The sequence below is a fragment of the Salvelinus fontinalis genome, chromosome 26 (assembly GCF_029448725.1).
Source record: "Salvelinus fontinalis isolate EN_2023a chromosome 26, ASM2944872v1, whole genome shotgun sequence".
NCBI lineage: Eukaryota > Metazoa > Chordata > Actinopteri > Salmoniformes > Salmonidae > Salvelinus > Salvelinus fontinalis.
Genome location: NC_074690.1, coordinates 36,929,571 through 36,948,001, shown reverse-complemented (window position 1 = coordinate 36,948,001; position 18,431 = coordinate 36,929,571). Strand labels below are relative to the sequence as shown.

Genomic DNA, 18,431 nt, shown 5'->3' with positions numbered 1-18,431 from the left:
TAGCAAGCATTAGGCCTATATCCTCACATACCACCTCAATTCAAGCCCTGCATTTAACCATAAGACATCTCCACAACGTATAGCTTAAGGATTGCATGGTGAAAGTGATTGTGTCTGTTACTGGTAAATTTGTGGTAAACTTGAAACTCTTGGGGAAAAACGTAATCAAATCATGACATCAATGATTTTCAGGTCAGAAAGTCAGTGAAAGATGCCAAAGTTTCTGAATTGGAATGCCGAGTTGGATGATAGTTCAAAACTATTTTTCCCAGTCTGAGCTCTTTTTTCCCCGAGTTCCCAGTTATCTTGAACGCACTGAAGTCGGAAGGCAGAGATTGGCAATAAAACAAAATAGTGCAAAAGCATATACATGTAGACATTATGTAGATGTTTGTAAGGCGTTCAGGGTGAGATACTTAATAATAAACCAAACAGACACTTAAACTTACACGTGACACGTAAGTGTCGCATGTACACGACGTGAAAGCATGATGTACACTTAGATGTCATGGAAATCAAATCAAATTTTATTGGTCACATACACATGGTTAGCAGATGTTATTGTGAGTGTAGCGAAATGCTTGTGCTTCTAGTTCCGACAGTGCAGAAATATCTAACATGTAATCTAACAATTCCACAACAACTGCCTAATACACACAAATCTAAGTAAAGGAATGGAATAAGAATATATACATATAAATATATGGAGGAGCAATGACAGAGCGGCATAGGCAAGATGCAATAGATGGTATAAAATATAGTATATACATATGAGATGACAAATGCAAGATATGTAAACATTGTTAAATTGGCATTATTTAAGTGACTAGTGATCCATTTATTAAAGTGGCCAATGATTTCAAGTCTGTATGTAGGCAGCAGCCTCTCTGTGTTAATGATGGCTGTTTAACAGTCTGATGGCCATGAGATAGAAGCTGTTTTTCAGTCTCTCGGTCCAAGCTTTGATGCACCTGTATTGACCTCGCCTTCTGGATGGTAGCGGGGTGAACAAGCAGTGGCTCGGGTGGTTGTTGTCTTTGATGATCTTTTTGGCCTTCCTGTGACATCGGGTGATGTAGGTGTCCTGGAGGGCAGGTAGTTTGCCCCCGGTGATGCACTGTGCAGACCGCACCACCCTCTGGAGAGCCTTGCGGTTGTGGGTGGTGCAGTACCAGGCGGTGATACAGACCAACAGGATGCTCTCAATTTTGCATCTGTAAAAGTTTGTGAGGGTTTTAGGTGACAAGCCAAATTTCTTCAGCCTCCTGAGGTTGAAGAGGCACTGTTGCGCCTTCTTCACCACACTGTCTGTGTGGGTGGACGCCGAGGAACTTAAAACTTTCCACCTTCTCCACTGCTGTCTTGTCGATGTGGATAGTGGGGTGCTCCCTCTGCTGTTAAATGAAATCCACGATCATCTCCTTTGTTTTGTTGACGTTGAGTGAGAGGTTGTTTTCCTGACACCACACTCCGAGTGCCCTCCCCTCCTCCCTGTAGGCTGTCTCGTCATTGATGGTAATCAAGCCTACTACTGTTGTATCGTCTGCAAACTTGATGATTGAGTTGGAGGCGTGCATGACCACGCAGTCATGGGTGAACAGGGAGTACAGGAGGGGGCTGATCACGCACCCTTGTGGAGTCCCAGTGTTGATGATCAGCGAAGTGGAGATGTTGTTTCCCACCTTCACCACCAGGGGTGGCCCGTCAGGAAGTCCAGGACCCAATTGCACAGCGTGGGGTTGAGACCCAGGGCCTCAAGCTTAATGATGAGCTTGGGCGGTACTATGGTGTTAAATGCTGAGCTATAGTCAATGAACAACATTCTTGCATTGGCATTCCTCTTGTCCAGATGGGATAGGGCAGTGTGCCGTGTGATGGCGATTGCATCATCTGTGGCCCTATTGGGACGGTAAGCAAATTGAAGTGGGTCTAGGGTGACAGGTAAGGTGGAGGTGATATGATCCTTGACTAGCCTCTCAAAGCACTTCATGATGACGGAAGTGAGTGCTACGGGGCGATAGTCATTTAGTTCAGATACCTTAGCCTACTTGGGTAGGGGAACAATGGTGGCCATCTTGAAGCATGTGGGGACAGCAGACTGGGATAGGGAGAGTTTGAATATGTCCGTAAACACACCAGCCAGCTGGTCTGTGCATGCTCTGAGGATGCGGCTAGGGATGCCGTCTGGGCCGGCAGCCTTGTGAGGGTTAACACGTTTGAATGTCTTACTCACGTCGGCCACGGAGATGGGAAGCCCACAGTCCTTGGTAGCGGGCCTCGTCGGTGGCACTGTATTATCCTCAAAGCAGGCAAAGAAGGTGTCCGTAAAGTGTCTGGTTTTCCTTTTGTAGTCCATGATTGTCTGTAGACCCTGCCACATACGTCTCGTGTCTAAGCCGTTGAAATGCGACTCCACTTTGTCTCTCTTTGTCTCTCATTTCTCTTGTTTGATTCCCTTGCGGAGGGAATAACTACACTGTTTGTATTAGGCCATATTCCCAGTCACCTTTGTGACTGTTGTGATTAAATGCGGTGGTTCGCGTTTTCAGTTTAGCGCGAATTCCGCTATCTATCTACGGTTTCTGGTTAGGGTAGGTTTAAATAGTCACAGTAGGTACAACATCTCTTATGCACTTCCTTGTAAACTCACTTACTGAATCAGCATATACGTCAATATTATTCTCTGAGGCTACCCGGAACATGTCCCAGTCCGCGTGAACAAAACAATCTTGAAGCGTGGATTCAGATTGGTCAGACCAGTGTTGAATAGTCCTTAGCACGGGTACATCCTATTTGAGTTTCTGCCTATAGGAAGGGAGGAGCAAAATGGAGTCGTGGTCAGATTTGCCAAAAGGAGGGTGGGGGATGCCCTTGTATGCATCTCGGAAGTTGGAGTAGCGGTGATCCAGTGTTTTTCCAGGGCGGGTGCTACAGTCAATGTGCTGATAGAATTTAGGTAGCCTTGTTCTCAAATTTGCTTTGTTAAAATTCCCAGCTACAATAAATGCAGCCTCAGGATATATGGTTTCCAGTTTGCATAAAATCCAGTGAAGTTCCTTGAGGGCCGTCGTGGTATCGGCTTGAGGGGGGATAAACATGTCTGTGACAATAACCGAGGAGAATTCCCTTGGGAGATAATACAGTCGGCATTTGATTGTGAGGTAATCTAGGTCAGGTGAACAAAAGGACTTGACTTCCTGTATGTTTTTACAATTACCCCATGAGTCGTTAATCATGAAACATACTCCCCCGGCCTTCTTCTTCCCAGAGAGAAGTTTATTCCTGTCGGCGCAACGCACAAAGAATCCAAGTGGCTGTAACGACTCCGACAGAATATATAGAGAGAGCCACATTTCCGTGAAACAGAATATGTTACAATCCCTGATGTCTCTCTGGAAAGCAACCCTTGCCCTTATTTTGTCTATCTTGTTATCTAGAGACTGGACATTAGTGAGTAATATACTCGGAAGTGGTGAGTGGTGTGCACGCCTCCGAAGTCTGACCAGAAGATCGCTCCATCTACCTGTAAACGTTTTTAAGGCGTTTGTGGTGAGATCTTTCATTAAAAAAATACAAGCAAACTGACACTGTGTACGTGTAGGCAGTTTGACATCTTAGAAAAAAGTTGTCTCCATTGACAGTCCATGTTTATTCATGATGGTATCTAATGGCGTTAGGTGACTTGGTGAGAGGTATCAGTAGCTTCAGTGTTAAATTGGGAGTTATCAATTGTGATCATGGTCACTGCTCTATCTTAAATGTATCATTCTCCACATTTAATGTCAGTTTCATTGTGGACTTCGGCATGTTGGCCTATCAGGGCCTACAGGCTACCTGCATCTAGCTCAGCAAACCATGGCAAATATGAATTGCAATTATAAACCCAGATTTTTGTCAGTAGCCTATGCCTATTGAAATAACATGTCAATCTTGCAAATAGTCAATTTATAACAGTTTGTAGTCTTAACATCTGGCACATAATAACAGCACAATTGCCAGCAAATAGCCCAACATTTGTTTTTTGAAGTTTGTCCAAGTGTTTCTTGCACAGAGATTTCGGGAACACCTGTCCAATTTTCATCACTCAAACTCTCCCGTCAGATTTATCTATAGTTATGCATATGAGCAAACAGGATTTATTTAAGTAATAAGGCATGGGGGGGTGTGGTATATGGCCAATATACCATGGCTAAGGGATGTTCCTATGCACGACGCAACGCGAACTGCCTGGATACAGCCCTTAGCCGTGGTATATTGCCCATATACCACAAAATCCTGAGGTTACAATTATAAACTGGGTGGTTTGAGCCCTGGATGCTGATTGGTTGAAAGCCATGGTATATCAGACATATACCACGGGAATGACAAAAACTAACTTTTTACTGTTCTAATTACATTGGTAACCAGTTTATAATAGCAATAAGGCACCTCAGGTGTTTGTGGTATATGGCCAATATACCACGGTTAAGGGCTATGAACAGCCCTTAGCTGTGGTATATTGGCCTTATACCACACCTCCTCGGGCCTTATTGCTTAATCATAGCAGTCAAAACAAGTTAAATCGACTTCAAAGATGGGAAATTATCTGGAGAGTTTAAGAGGGGCGATTTGTCTTTTCTCTTGTGACAAATTCTTAAACTCGCGAGAATTATTATTTTGATGGAAAAAAAAAATGTCAACGATATTACTTCTTAATTCGCTCAATAACGTTATGGAAAAGGGGTTAAATGTGGTAACTCATCTCTTGTTGCGATGTATTTGGGGGGAGTTTCCAGGCATTCTGCGCGGGTTTTCAGAAGACATTTTAATAAAATTTTAGCTCGACCTGGCAACCCTGTCTACCAGTCAGTCGAGGGAGAAAAGAGGAAAGTGAAAATACCTTGAATGGATATTTGGGGATAAGTAGCCATACACAGTTTTTTGGGCCGGGGGTCGAAAGCGTGTTTTTCAGTGTGGATATATATAGTGAACATGTTTGGAAATAATTGACCATTGAAGTAAAGGGGGGATCGAATATATATTGCTAGGGTGAGGTTTCATGGTTCCGAAACAAAAGTCGGGAAGAGACTATATTCGCCTCGGTTTTCACTCCAGACCGAAGCTGCAGGGAAGTTTAGAGAGGACCCCTGGCGTGATCGGGCCTATTGTTATTTTCACCCAGGCCACGTAGCTACGGGGTTCGAAGAGTTGAATCCTCAGTCCCAACAATTTGGGAGAAATTAGCCAACCCTCATCCCGACGACATGGGAACGATACGCTGAGAGGACACGTGTGGCTTCAAGCTCTGTGAGAAATTTCGCCGAAGGTTGGTGTTCAATTCAATGTGCATGATCCGTTCATCCAGGGCTTCGCTTTTCGAAAATAAATGGGGGAAAAGATTCGCAGACGGAAAACGGATCATCCATTTGTGCTCGATAGTGACCGGAGAGTCTCGCCCTATTGTTTGCTAACCCTCATATAATGGAGGATACGTTTCTGCTTACGTCGGATAAAATGGGCATTTATAACTTGTATATATCGTAGTTGAATCTTCGATAAACATGTTTTGTGTTTGCTCGGTTATTGCTCAATTAGTAACATGTTATTGTTTCATTCAAGCTTTTGTGGATACACTTCATTTAAGTCCCTGTTTCAAACCGACCGGTAATGAAATGAGGCATGCCACTATTTGTTACGAATATAGTTAGCTACAGTGTATCTGATTCAGCTGGTGGCTAAATTACATGTTTGTAACCTTGTTGCACTTGCAACACTGTAACAACGTAGCAAGATATTAACAAGGACTGCAGATATGCATGTTACAAATGTGTAATCTAGTCTAGAGACTAAAGTGAAACATTATGTCTACAGTAGCTCAAATTATGGCGAATGTTAAGCTTTCACTTAGTAAACTACACAATTACTGAGTTTTGAATGTTTTAAGTTAAACGTTAAGTTAGGCCTATGAAATCAAAATGGTCCTATGCTAATGAAGTTACAACGACCAACTTTGCCACAGCAATCTGCCTACGAGATTAATCTTTGTTTGCTTATTTTATGCCTATTTTTCTCATGTAATTAGCTTTTGCTAGGGCTAATGTAGAGCTCCCAGTGCAAATGCTATTGTCCCAGCTGCCTGTGGCTCTCAAAATAAACAGGCCCATTAGATTAGAGGCATAGTTTTATTTTTTAATTTAACTAGGCAAGTCAGTTAAGAACAAATTATTTACAATGATGGCCTACCAAAAGGTAAAATCCCTCCTGTGGGGATGAGGGCTGAGATGAAAAATAAATGAAATAAAAATATTGGACAAATTGCACATCACGACCAGAGACAACACTACATGAAGAGAGACCTAAGATGACAACATTGCATGGCATCAACACATGACAACACAGCATGGTAGCAACACAACATGGCAGCAGCACAAAACAGGGTACAAACATTGTTGGGCACAGACAACAGCACAAAGGGCACATCACGACAAAAGAGACAAGTGGTGATTGAGGCAAGACTTTGGACAGTGGTAACCTCAAATCCATGCTTGGATATGGTCACAGAAAAGTTTCTTGGCAAGTGAATGGTAAACTGTCTTGCCCCTCTGGTGACAATGTTGTAACAAGCCTGCTTTGTCCAGTCCATAGACTGTATGTTGATTTGGTCACACCCCATCTTTTACATTGTACACCTGCTCCACTTTTACACCTGCTCCACTTCATAGGAGCACTGGGCACAAAGGTTGAGAGTGCAGTTGTCTGTTTTTCACTTGGTTTTCTGTTGTCACTGCAGTTAGCAGTAGGTGGGTGGGGGTTGAAATGGTGTGTGTGGCCCCCTCATACTCACTCACTCTCTACCACTACTGGGCTGTGCATGTTTATTTTCACAGTTGAAGTCTTTTGGCTTCATATTACTCATACATGAAGTTACATACCTCGTTGCCACAATCAGTTGTTTGGACTTTTCCACTCCCTCAAACAGCTGGTGAAAGTTTGGATTTCATGAAATGTAGAAAACGTTGATTTGTCCAATGACTTTGAATGGTATTTCTGTGTGGGGATGTAGTTAGAGGTATATCACCTCCTCTGTTTATATTTACCAAGCTCCATTAAAGCATTAAGATTTGGAAGAGATGAAGGAGATGTTGTCATATTATATTAGGCTAGTAATTGTAGAGCCATGCGAAGAGAGATGTGTACTCAGAAAAGGTAAAGGCATCTGTGATGCTCACTGTGGGGCAACGAGACGTGCACGATAGTTTATGCACTGTCAGGCAAGCCCTGCCTTTGACGTTGGCTTTGGCTTATCTGACTGGGTCATTATCTCAAATCCCTGACAACAGGCCCAGATTAGACTTCTAAGAGTGACTGAGGTTGATTTGGATATATCATTTGACTTTCATGTGAGGTAGCTACTCAAGGGGTCAGAGTGGGTACTGGGCTTGCTTGTGTATGAATTTTCTACAAGCAGTGGCAGATGAATCTGATAGATGCCAGCATACTCGGGCAGATGTTTGCATATTTTCCCTATCTACATTATATGGATTAGATTTGCCAGAAGATACTGGCCCTACCGTTACGCTTGTTTACAGTGAACTACACTGGGGTTGGAAGGCAATCATGGTTACCATGATTGCCTTCAACCCCAGTGCAGCTCACTGTAAACAAGCATAATGGTAGGGTCAGTATCTTCTGGCAAGGATTAACCCTGAGAAACAATCCCCCATTTAATATGGTGCCATCTATGGTGGTATATATTGCTATGGTGGTATATATTGCTATGGTGGTATGGCTAGATCTTATATACACACACGCACTACCGCTCAAAAGTTTGGGGTCACTGAGAAATGTCCTCGTTTTCCATGAAACCATACATGAAATGAGTTGCAAAATGAATAGGAAATATAGTCAAGACGTTGACAAGGTTATAAATAATGTTTTTTTTGTTTTTTTTTTTAAATAATAATTGTGTCCTTCAAACTTTGCTTTCGTCAAAGAATCCTCCATTTGCAGCAATTACAGCAGGGCAGACCTTTGGCATTCTAGTCATTCCATGCTTCCTGAAGCACCTCCCACAATTTGGTTGGCTTAATGGGCACTTCTTCCGTACCATACGGTCAAGCTGCTCCCACAACAGCTCAATAGGGTTGAGATCCGGTGACTGTGCTGGCCACTCCATTATAGACAGAATACCAGCTGACTTCTTCCCTAAATAGTTATTGCATAGTTTGGAGCTGTGGTTTGGGTCATTGTCCTGTCGTAGGATGAAATTGGCTCCAATTAAGTACCATCCACTGTATGGCATGGCATTGCAAAATGGAGTGATAGCCTTCCTTCTTCAAGATCCCTTTTACCCTGTACAAATCTCCCACTTTACCACCACCAAAGCACCCCTAGACCGTCACAATACCTACACCATGCTTGACAGATGGCGTCAACTCCTTTTATTTTTTTATTTTTTTTATTTCACCTTTATTTAACCAGGTAGGCTAGTTGAGAACAAGTTCTCATTTGCAACTGCGACCTGGCCAAGATAAAGCATAGCAGTGTGAACAGACAACAACACAGAGTTACACATGGAGTAAACAATAAACAAGTCAATAACATGGTAGAAAAAAGAGAATCTATATACAATGTGTGCAAAAGGCATGAGGTAGGCAATAAATCGAATAATTACAATTTAGCAGATTAACACTGGAGTGATAAATCATCAGATGATCATGTGCAAGAAGAGATACTGGTGAGCAGAAAAGTAAATAAATAAAAGCAGTATGGGGTGAGGTAGGTAAAATTGGGTGGGTAGTTCACAGATGGACTATGTACAGCTGCAGCGATCGGTTAGCTGCTCGGATAGCAGATTTTTAAAGTTGTTGAGGGAGATAAGTCTCCAACTTCAGAGATTTTTGCAATTCGTTCCAGTCGCAGGCAGCAGAGAACTGGAAGGAAAGGCGTCCAAATGAGGTTTTGGCTTTAGGGATGATCAGTGAGATACACCTGCTGGAGCGCGTGCTACGGGTGGGTGTAGCCATCGTGACCAGTGAACTGAGATAAGGCGGCACTTTACCTAGCATAGCCTTGTAGATGACCTGGAGCCAGTGGGTCTGACGACGAACATGTAGCGAGGGCCAGCCGACTAGGGCATACAGGTCGCAGTGGTGGGTCGTATAAGGTGCTTTAGTAACAAAACGGATGGCACTGTGATAAACTGCATCCAGTTTGCTGAGTAGAGTATTGGAAGCTATTTTGTAGATGACATCGCCGAAGTCGAGGATCGGTAGGATAGTCAGTTTTACTAGGGTAAGTTTGGCGGCGTGAGTGAAGGAGGCTTTGTTCCGGAATAGAAAGCCGACTCTAGATTTGATTTTGGATTGGAGATGTTTGATATGAGTCTGGAAGGAGAGTTTGCAGTCTAGCCAGACACCTAGGTACTTATAGATGTCCACATATTCTAGGTCGGAACCATCCAGGGTGGTGATGCTAGTCGGGCATGCGGGTGCAGGCAGCGAACGGTTGAAAAGCATGCATTTGGTTTTACTAGCATTTAAGAGCAGTTGGAGGCCACGGAAGGAGTGTTGTATGGCATTGAAGCTCGTTTGGAGGTTAGATAGCACAGTGTCCGGGGAAGGGCCAGAAGTATACAGATGGTGTCGTCTGCGTAGAGGTGGATCAGGGAATCGCCCGCAGCAAGAGCAACATCATTGATGTATACAGAGAAAAGAGTCGGCCCGAGAATTGAACCCTGTGGTACCCCCATAGAGACTGCCAGAGGACCGGGCAACATGCCCTCCGATTTGACACACTGAACTCTGTCTGCAAAGTAGTTGGTGAACCAGGCAAGGCAGTCATTAGAAAAACCAAGGCTATTGAGTCTGCCGATAAGAATATGGTGATTGACAGTCGAAAGCCTTGGCCAGGTCGATGAAGACGGCTGCACAGTAATGTCTTTTATCGATGGCGGTTATGATATCGTTTAGTACCTTGAGCGTGGCTGAGGTGCACCCGTGACCGGCTCGGAAACCGGATTGCACAGCGGAGAAGGTACGGTGGGATTCGAGATGGTCAGTGATCTGTTTGTTGACTTGGCTTTCGAAGACCTTAGCTAGGCAGGGCAGGATGGATATAGGTCTGTAACAGTTTGGGTCCAGGGTGTCTCCCCCTTTGAAGAGGGGGATGACAGCGGCAGCTTTCCAATCCTTGGGGATCTCAGATGATACGAAGGAGAGGTTGAACAGGCTGGTAATAGGGGGTGCGACAATGGCGGCGGACAGTTTCAGAAATAGGGGGTCCAGATTGTCAAGCCCAGCTGATTTGTATGGGTCCAGGTTTTCCAGCTCTTTCAGAACATCTGCTATCTGGATATGGGTAAAGGAGAAGCTGGGGAGGCTTGGGCGAGTAGCATCGGGGGGGGGGGGGGGCTGTTGGCCAAGGTTGGAGTCGCCAGGTGGAAGGCATGGCCAGCCATTGAGAAATGTTTGAAGTTTTTGATTCCTGCCTAGAAGGCCAGCATCCTGGAGTCGTCTCTTCACTGTTGACGTTGAGACTGGTGTTTTGCGGGTACTATTTAATGAAGCTGCCAGTTGAGGACTTGTCAGGCGTCAGTTTCTCAAACTAGACACTTTAATGTACTTGTCCTCTTGCTCAGTTGTGCACTGTGGCCTCCCACTCCTCTTTCTATTCTGGTTAGATCCAGTTTTTGCTGTTCTGTGAAGGGAGTAGTACACAGCGTTGTACGAGATCTTCAGTTTCTTGCCAATTTCTCGCATTGGAATAGCCTTCATTTCTCAGAACAAGAATAGACTGACGAGTTTCAGAAGAAAGGTCTTTGTTTCTGGCCATTTTGAGCCTGTAATCAAACCCACAAATGCTGATGCTCCAGATACTCAACTAGTCTAAAGAAGGCCAGTTGTATTGCTTCTTTAATCAGAACAACAGTTTTCAGCTGTGCTAACATAACTTTTGTGTAAGTGAAGCTTTTTGAGATTTAGTGCTTTTATATTTAATCTCAGCCCACCCAGTTCATATTCATTGGCATACATGGACACCTTTTTGTTTTTAAGCCTTGGATTTCTAATCCTCTGTTATTTGATCTGCTTTTAATAGCTAGCATTTCGATGGCCATAGCGAATTGATTTGGTGACATTGGGCACCCTATGTTTAACTCCTCGTAATGGTTCAAAACTCTCAGAAGTAGCCACTATTTACTATTTTACACCTGGGATTACTATACATTACTTTTACCCATTGAATAAGAGACTCATTGAAATGGAAAAAATCCAGGCATTTTTTATAAAATCCAGTATTGCTTTTTCAAAGGCCTTTTCAAAATCTGCTATAAATACCAAGCCTGGCTTCTTTAGAAGTTTCATGTTGTTCCTTGTAGTTGTCATATATTATCTCCAATGTATCGTCCATGTAAAAAAAAAACTCTGATCAGGAGGAGCATTACCTGGTAAAACCTTTTTCATTCTGAGTGCTATGCATTACGCTAGTGTTTTGCATCACAACATTGAAGAGGCCTCCATTTATTTTTTCCCCCGATGGGCTGGTTCTGTGTATTTGACATCTGGGATCTTGTTTTAATAATAGTGAAATCAGACCTTCCTGCTGGTTAGGTCTTTATGATGTCATGATGTGGCTAAGTGAGGACGGCGTGAGTGCGGAATCACCACGATCGCGGAGTTCATTGACTGGATCACATGACATATAGGGTTGAAATAAGAAAAGGAAACTCTGTCTCTCCAGCAGACCAAACTTTGATGGATCAGGTGTTCATCATATCCCCAGTATCACAGACAGCCTGTGGGGGATTTGTTTTTGGGAGTTCAAGTCCAGAGCATGGGAATACAAACAAGCCAAGCAAGCCACAATTAGCATGTGGGTTCTCTCTGCTTTGCATTATGTATCAGACATGGTTTTGAAATGCAGGTGGAGTAGACTATACATGTTTGCCCCTGCTTGCTCCATATGCACCACACCCTCCCAGGGCTGCACAGCATGTGATGGGAGCTGAAGTTCAGCAAATGCTCAGGGGCCCTTAGGTTTCCATTGGAGGGTACAAAGGCTATGGGCTTTTATAGCATAAACAGTGGGGCACTTCCCAGGACGAGGCTCAAGTCAACTTGTGCATGCAAACAGATACACACAGTTAAGAATAGACTGGCAGTTTAATGGAGTTAGTTGTTAAATGTAATGCCCTGCATGCATGGCCATGACTGACTATTGCCTCATATGTGACAAATCAAACTGTCCAATTAACATGGTAAGCCAATACAGTTTCTCGGGGTGGGAGAGGGTGGTGTAAGGTCCATTTCAATGGAAACTGTCAGCCTCCAATTCCCTCCATCTGAACACCCTATTTTCATCATCACCAGCAGCGGAGAGGCCCTGTTACCCAGGGGGCCAAGGGAGACCAAGAGGGAATGTGAGATAGGGAAAGAGAGGGCAAGGGCAAACAAGTTTGTGAAAACACAGTAATCCAATATGACTCCATTGTATCAGATCTGTAAGCTTTCCTGGACCTCGGCTCACTGCAGACGTATTGTCTATAGAACTAGTTGAGGGCCAACCCTGTCTGAGATCAAAAGGCTTGTATTCACCCCGAGAGGTAACATGTCTTCAGTTGCGCAGATGGTCAGGGTCAAATACCCACAAACACTTTCAGGCTATGCTTAAACCCTACACCCCAAACCCCAGTACCCTATTCTGCCACCTCTGGTCTCTTGACCCACCCACCCCTATGGGAGGGCAGCTCCCACTCAGCCCAGTCAAAGCTCCTCTCTGTACTGGCACCACAATGGTGAAACCAGTTTCCCTCTGAACTTGTGACACTTTGTCTTTTGTGTGTATTTTGTATTTTTCGGTAATATTTTATGTACATGCTGCTATTTCCCTGTTTTGCCTCATTGTCAGGTCGCTCCCGCAAAATAGTTTTTTAACCTCAATTGGTCTTACCTGATTTAAATAAAGGTAAAAAAAAAAAATCCCACAGAACCCGCCCCCACCCTCTCCCCACTAGCATTGATTGTGCTGAAAGCTACGTTGAGGAAAAATGTACTTACTATGACTGAGACATGTGGTTGTCCCACCTAGCTATTTTAAGATGAATGCACTAACTGTAAGTTGCTCTGAATAAGAGCAACTGCTAAATGACAAAAAATGAAATGTAAAATGAAATTGGGTTGGATTTAAACACCAGATTCGAGATAGGAGTTTGTTTTTGTCACTAATTCCCTTCTCTCTATTTCAGGGCCTGTCCACCCCCCCATCCTACTCATAATCATATATTTTCACCCCCCCCCCTGTCTAGTCTGTCTTCTCTTCTTCCTACCCTCCTTTTTCTAGTCCATTGTTTCCCTGATTCCATCTGTCTGGTGGGCTCTTCTCCCGGTCCTCTGGCCTCCAAGATAGATTCTCTCAGGAGTAAGGTTGAGCTGCCTCTGGCCCTATCCACCAAGTCCATCTCCGAACTCAAGAGCCAGCTGGGCAGAATCAGGGAACGAGGCACGGGGGGGGAGAGGGGCCTGTCAACCCCATCCACCGACCCGAGACATGGACAACGAGTCACAGTACTCGGGCTACTCCTACAAGTCGTCCCACTCCCGCAGTTCCCGCAAGCACAGGTACCAGAGGGTCAGTCAGACAACAACAAAAAAAGGCACAAGCGTGCAAGTACACTTTAAACAGTCGTTCCACAAATGTTTTAGTGAAACACTAGGCTCAAACGCATGTGTAATACACACACACATCGATCCATTAGTCAATGGGCACATTGGTGAGCAACCACACACAAAACACATGTACCCCCAGGCCTCGGTTATGCAATGACAGAGGCTTAACACGCTGACATAACTGTGCGGCTGTCCTGTTTCTTTTACCCAGGGATCGGCGGGACAGACATCGCTCCAAGAGCAGAGACGGCAGCAGCCGTGGGGACAAGTCTGTCACCATCCAGGCCCCTGGGGAGTCACTATTAGATGCAGAGTCGACCCGTGGCGATGACCGGGTTAGAATCACAACCTACTCCTCTTCGACCCCTCTAGATCTCCATATTTATTTCTCTCATAATAGGGACGTTGGTTTTTCCTGACCATGTGACTGAACCAGGATCAGGTTATGCGGTCAGAAAAACGTCAGGTCCCGTTATCTTCCCTACCCATCCAATTCACAACCTCTCTATCCTTTTATATCTCTATAAAGCCCCCCTCCAACCTCTCCTCCACGTTTACTCGATGTCTCTGTCTGCAGGATGACAACTGGGGCGAGACCACCACTGTGGTCACAGGCACATCAGAACACAGCGTGTCCAACGAAGACCTGACACGTGTCTCCAAGGAGCTGGAGGAATCGTCCCCCCTGGAATGCAAGCGCTTCCTGGGGCCCGTGCTGGGTGGCTGCCTGGGCCTGTTTGCTCTGGTCACCCCCCTGGCCTTCCTGGTCCTCCCCCAGCTGCTGTGGCGTGAGGCCCTGGAGCCCTGCGGCACGCCCTGCGAGGGTCTCTACGTCTCCCTGGCCTTCAAGCTCCTGGTGCTCCTCATCTCCTCCTGGGCGCTGTTCCTGCGCCCGCCACGCGCCACCCTGCCCCGCTTCTTTGTCTTCCGCTGCCTGCTCATGGTGCTGGTGTTCCTGTTCGTGGCGTCCTACTGGCTGTTCTACGGCGTGCGCGTGCTGGAGCCACGGGAGAGGGACTACAGAGGCATCGTGGAGTATGCTGCATCGCTGGTGGACGCGCTGCTGTTCATCCAGTACCTGGCCCTGGTGCTGCTGGAGGTCAGACACCTGCAGCCTGCCTTCTGCCTCAAGGTGGTGCGCGCCACAGACGGGGCTAGTCGCTTCTACAACGTCGGACACCTCAGGTCAGTGAGTGTGTGTACGTGTTTGTCTGTGTGCGTGTATTGTGCTGTTCACGTATCCTCATTGCGATGTTGATAGTATTGAAGATGATTGTGTGTTCCAGTATCCAGAGGGCAGCAGTGTGGGTGCTGGATCAGTACTACAGGGACTTCCCAGTCTACAACCCTGCCCTGCTCAACCTGCCCAAGTCCATCCTCTCCAAGAAGATGTCTGGATTCAAAGTCTACTCACTGGACGGTAAACAGCATTCTACACCCCCCTCTATCTCTCTACCTTACAGTATCTTTCCATTCATCCGTCCAGCTGTCCATCAATCCGCCCATCCAGTAATTTGTCAACCCACTCATCCATCTATCCTCCCTCCCTCCTATTAATCCATCCACTGACTGATGTATTGATCTACAGAGAACAGCACCAATAACTCCACCAGTCAGTCCCGGGCCATGATCGCTGCTGCGGCCCGCAGGAGAGACAACTCCCACAACGAGTACTACTACGAGGAGGCCGAGATGGACCGCAGGTGCCGCAAGCGCAAGGCCAGGTAAGACCGACAACATCCTGTCCCCCTATACATGTCTGTAATATGCTTTTAAAGTGATTAGGGAAAGAAGAACCCTGTTAATGTCCCTGTTCTGTTTGTCTCCAGTGAGTCTTGTTGCTATGTACGTTGCTGGAGGATAACCAGTCCCTTTTCATAGTGTATTTCAGGCACAGTTATGATGACTGATGCCACTGCCCATTGAGTTCTCCTGTATCATAGTGCTGTTGCTGATGGTATTAATAACACTAACACTGATCATAATGATTTATTGTGGCGTTGTCCAGGTTGGTAGTGGCGGTGGAAGAGGCCTTCACCCACATCAAGCGTCTCCATGATGATGACCCCGCAGGCTCGTCCCACAAACACCCCCGTGAGGTGATGGACCCCCGGGAGGCGGCTCAGGCCATCTTCGCCCCCATGGCGCGGGCCATGCAGAAGTACCTGAGGACCACGCGCCAGCAGCCCTACCACAGCATGGAGAGCATCCTCACACACCTGCAGTTCTGTATCACCCACAACATGACCCCCAAGGTGAGCAGAATTGATCATGTTCTCTTGGAGTCTATAATATATCATGGTACATTGTGTGACTCTGGGTAAATGTTACGCCAATTTTTGGGATAAATAGAAGGGCCGGGATGATACCAGTGTTGCGATATTTTTTCCATGACAAAAATGAAAACACGAAGCAGACCTTACTGTTTGGATTTAAAAACCTGCTATAAGTAAAATATTGTCTGCTACAGCTTGGAAAATAAATACATGTGACTGGATGACGGCATAATTATATTTGTTTTCAACATTAGGACTATCCTAAAGAAGTCAAATCCGCTTTCCTTGCCACAATAGTCAAGTGCATCGCTATACTGGTATCCTCCCAGCCCTAAAAAAATAGCATGCATTTGATCAGATCTAGAATTCAAATTCTAACTTGTACACAACTACTCATCTTCTTTTTACCAATTCACATGTCTTCCTTATTCAGATTGATTTTGAAAGGCTGTATTTTATTTTGTCTGTCCAGGCATTCCTGGAGCGTTATGTGAGCCCAGGCCCTACCATGCAGTACCAGCGTGAGAATGGCAGGGGGCGCCAGTGGACTCTAGTGAGCGAGGAGCCGGTAACCTCTGCCCTGCGTCAGGGTCTGGTCTTCTCCCTGCGCCGCCTCGACTTCTCCCTTGTCGTCACGGTGCATCCCCTCCCCTTCCTGCGTATCGGTGAGGAGTTTATCGACCCCAAGAGCCACAAGTTTGTGATGAGGCTGCAGTCGGAGACCTCTGTGTGAAGGGGGGGGGGGGGGGGTCAGTGGAGGCCCCTGATCCTACTGGGATACGCAGGGTGCTAGATCATCATGTACTCTCCTATTGAACCATTGTCATGGATGTTAACAGAATGGGAGGAAGTTACGATCTTCCAAAGACAGAAAATGGATGCCTTGATCATGTTTTATGACACTGTAAAATTCCCTTAAGGTGTTTCTTGTCTGTAGGCCAACTGTCTCCATCAGTTTGCAAAGGAACTACATTCCTGAGCTTGTTGTAACTGAGAGACTGTGTTGTAGAGTCTTATTCCATGTATATGTGGTATCATTTAATTGTACACTGGCCTTTTTTACACAAAAGTTATCATGATTTGATAACAACATTGAGTGAGTAAATCATTCCTGCCTTGGGACAGCATTCTTACAATGTTTCTCAGACTGATTTTCCTGCATAACCTTTTGTTCCATGAAGCTGTTTTGAATGGACTTGCCTTGTCTTTATCCTGTGTCCACTGTCCTCCACCCATCTCACTCTGACCAGGGACATGTGATTGTATCCTCACTGCAAGTTGTCTGCAGTCATAGCAAATCACCAGATTGTGCCACATTAGTAAAACATTCAAACAAGCACAGTAACAGCCTTACCCATGTGTGAACTACGAAATGCTGGCCGGTGATCTCTGGCAAAGAACCACTTCTCTGACCACTAAACCTCTCGGTTCGAACCCAGATGTACTGTAACTGGCAGCCTAATGTTGCTACTTAGACAACAGTTTGGTGCAGTTCATCTTCTGAGCCACAATATGACTGCCAATCATTTCTATTCAAGCAGTTAGAACTCAAATACCGTACATTTCTGTGAGAACAACCAATGAAAGTTCACAACTGGTTTGACATAATTGATGATAACATCAATGCTAATGATTGTCGTTCTGTTTTTTTTTTATGCATGCTAGAATTGTGGGTTTAAATACATTTTATATGAGGTTGTTTTTGTTTTCTATATATTTTTTTATTAAGTTATAATTCAATAAAAAAAAAATGTTTTTACTTTTGGAAAAGAGGTGGTGTGTACAAAGATTTGAATGTTTCTTTATTGATAATAGTAGCTTGTATAGTGTGCTCCATGTTTTTACTCCTGTTCTCCCCGTCTCTGCTTTTCTCACATACACAAAGTTGTGATTGTATGAAGCCCTGTCTGTCATTCTCTGGTCCTGTTAAGAAAAACAATACTGTACGCCTGCTGACGAGAATATGATTAAAGACGTAATGGAATCTGAATTTTAATTCAGAGAAAGATGTCGAATTGAAAAGTAATTCCGATGAAGTTTAATATTCTCTTTTTTTTCCCTAAAACACTCTTTCTACCCGTTCCCTTCATAGTTCTTTTATGGCCTTTTGTTTTCCACAGCACCCCATTATTCAATATGACCCTCTAGTGACAACATCCTACCACCCTCACTAGGAAGTCATTTCTTTCTTGGACATGTTGTGTATGTGCAGTACCAGTCACAAGTTTGGTCACACCTACTCAGTTTTTCTTTATCTGTACTATTTTCTACATTGTAGAATAATAGTGAAGACATCAAAACTATGAAATAACACATATGGAATCATGTAGTAACCAAAAAAAAGTGTTAAACAAATTAAAATATGTTTAATATTTGAGATTCTTTAAAGTAGCCACCCTTTGCCTTGAGCGCTTTGCACACTTTTGGCATTCTCTCAACCAGCATGTACAACAGGGAAAGTAAGTGTAAATGTCATTTTTATTAAACAATATGGCTTGTGAAGACTATTGTG

At 44.7% G+C, this 18,431-nt stretch overlaps 1 protein-coding gene across 2 annotated transcripts; it reads left to right on the top strand.

Annotated features, from left to right (window-relative positions):
* The first annotated feature begins 4,812 nt into the window (after window positions 1-4,812).
* On the top strand, window positions 4,813-18,421 carry LOC129824224 (vang-like protein 2). 2 transcript variants are annotated; one of them, XM_055883699.1, is made up of 8 exons: window positions 4,813-5,305; window positions 13,318-13,595; window positions 13,855-13,978; window positions 14,221-14,828; window positions 14,930-15,063; window positions 15,232-15,367; window positions 15,652-15,898; window positions 16,392-18,421. In XM_055883699.1, the coding sequence occupies exons 2-8, from the start codon at window positions 13,525-13,527 to the stop codon at window positions 16,650-16,652; spliced, it is 1,581 nt and encodes a 526-aa protein (XP_055739674.1). In that variant the 5' UTR covers window positions 4,813-5,305; window positions 13,318-13,524; the 3' UTR covers window positions 16,653-18,421. The 2 variants fall into 2 exon arrangements, with proteins under 2 accessions (XP_055739674.1, XP_055739675.1); XM_055883700.1 differs by lacking the exon at window positions 4,813-5,305 and having other exon boundaries at window positions 13,223-13,595.
* The last annotated feature ends 10 nt before the right edge of the window (window positions 18,422-18,431 follow it).

Excerpts from the sequence above, each read along its gene's own strand:
- LOC129824224 (XM_055883699.1), top strand. The coding sequence starts at position 13,525 with ATGGACAACGAGTCACAGTACTCGGGCTACTCCTACAAGTCGTCCCAC. Across the intron at positions 14,829-14,929 it reads TACAACGTCGGACACCTCAG|TATCCAGAGGGCAGCAGTGT; the intron begins GTCAGTGAGTGT and ends TGTGTGTTCCAG. Across the intron at positions 15,368-15,651 it reads TGCCGCAAGCGCAAGGCCAG|GTTGGTAGTGGCGGTGGAAG; the intron begins GTAAGACCGACA and ends GGCGTTGTCCAG.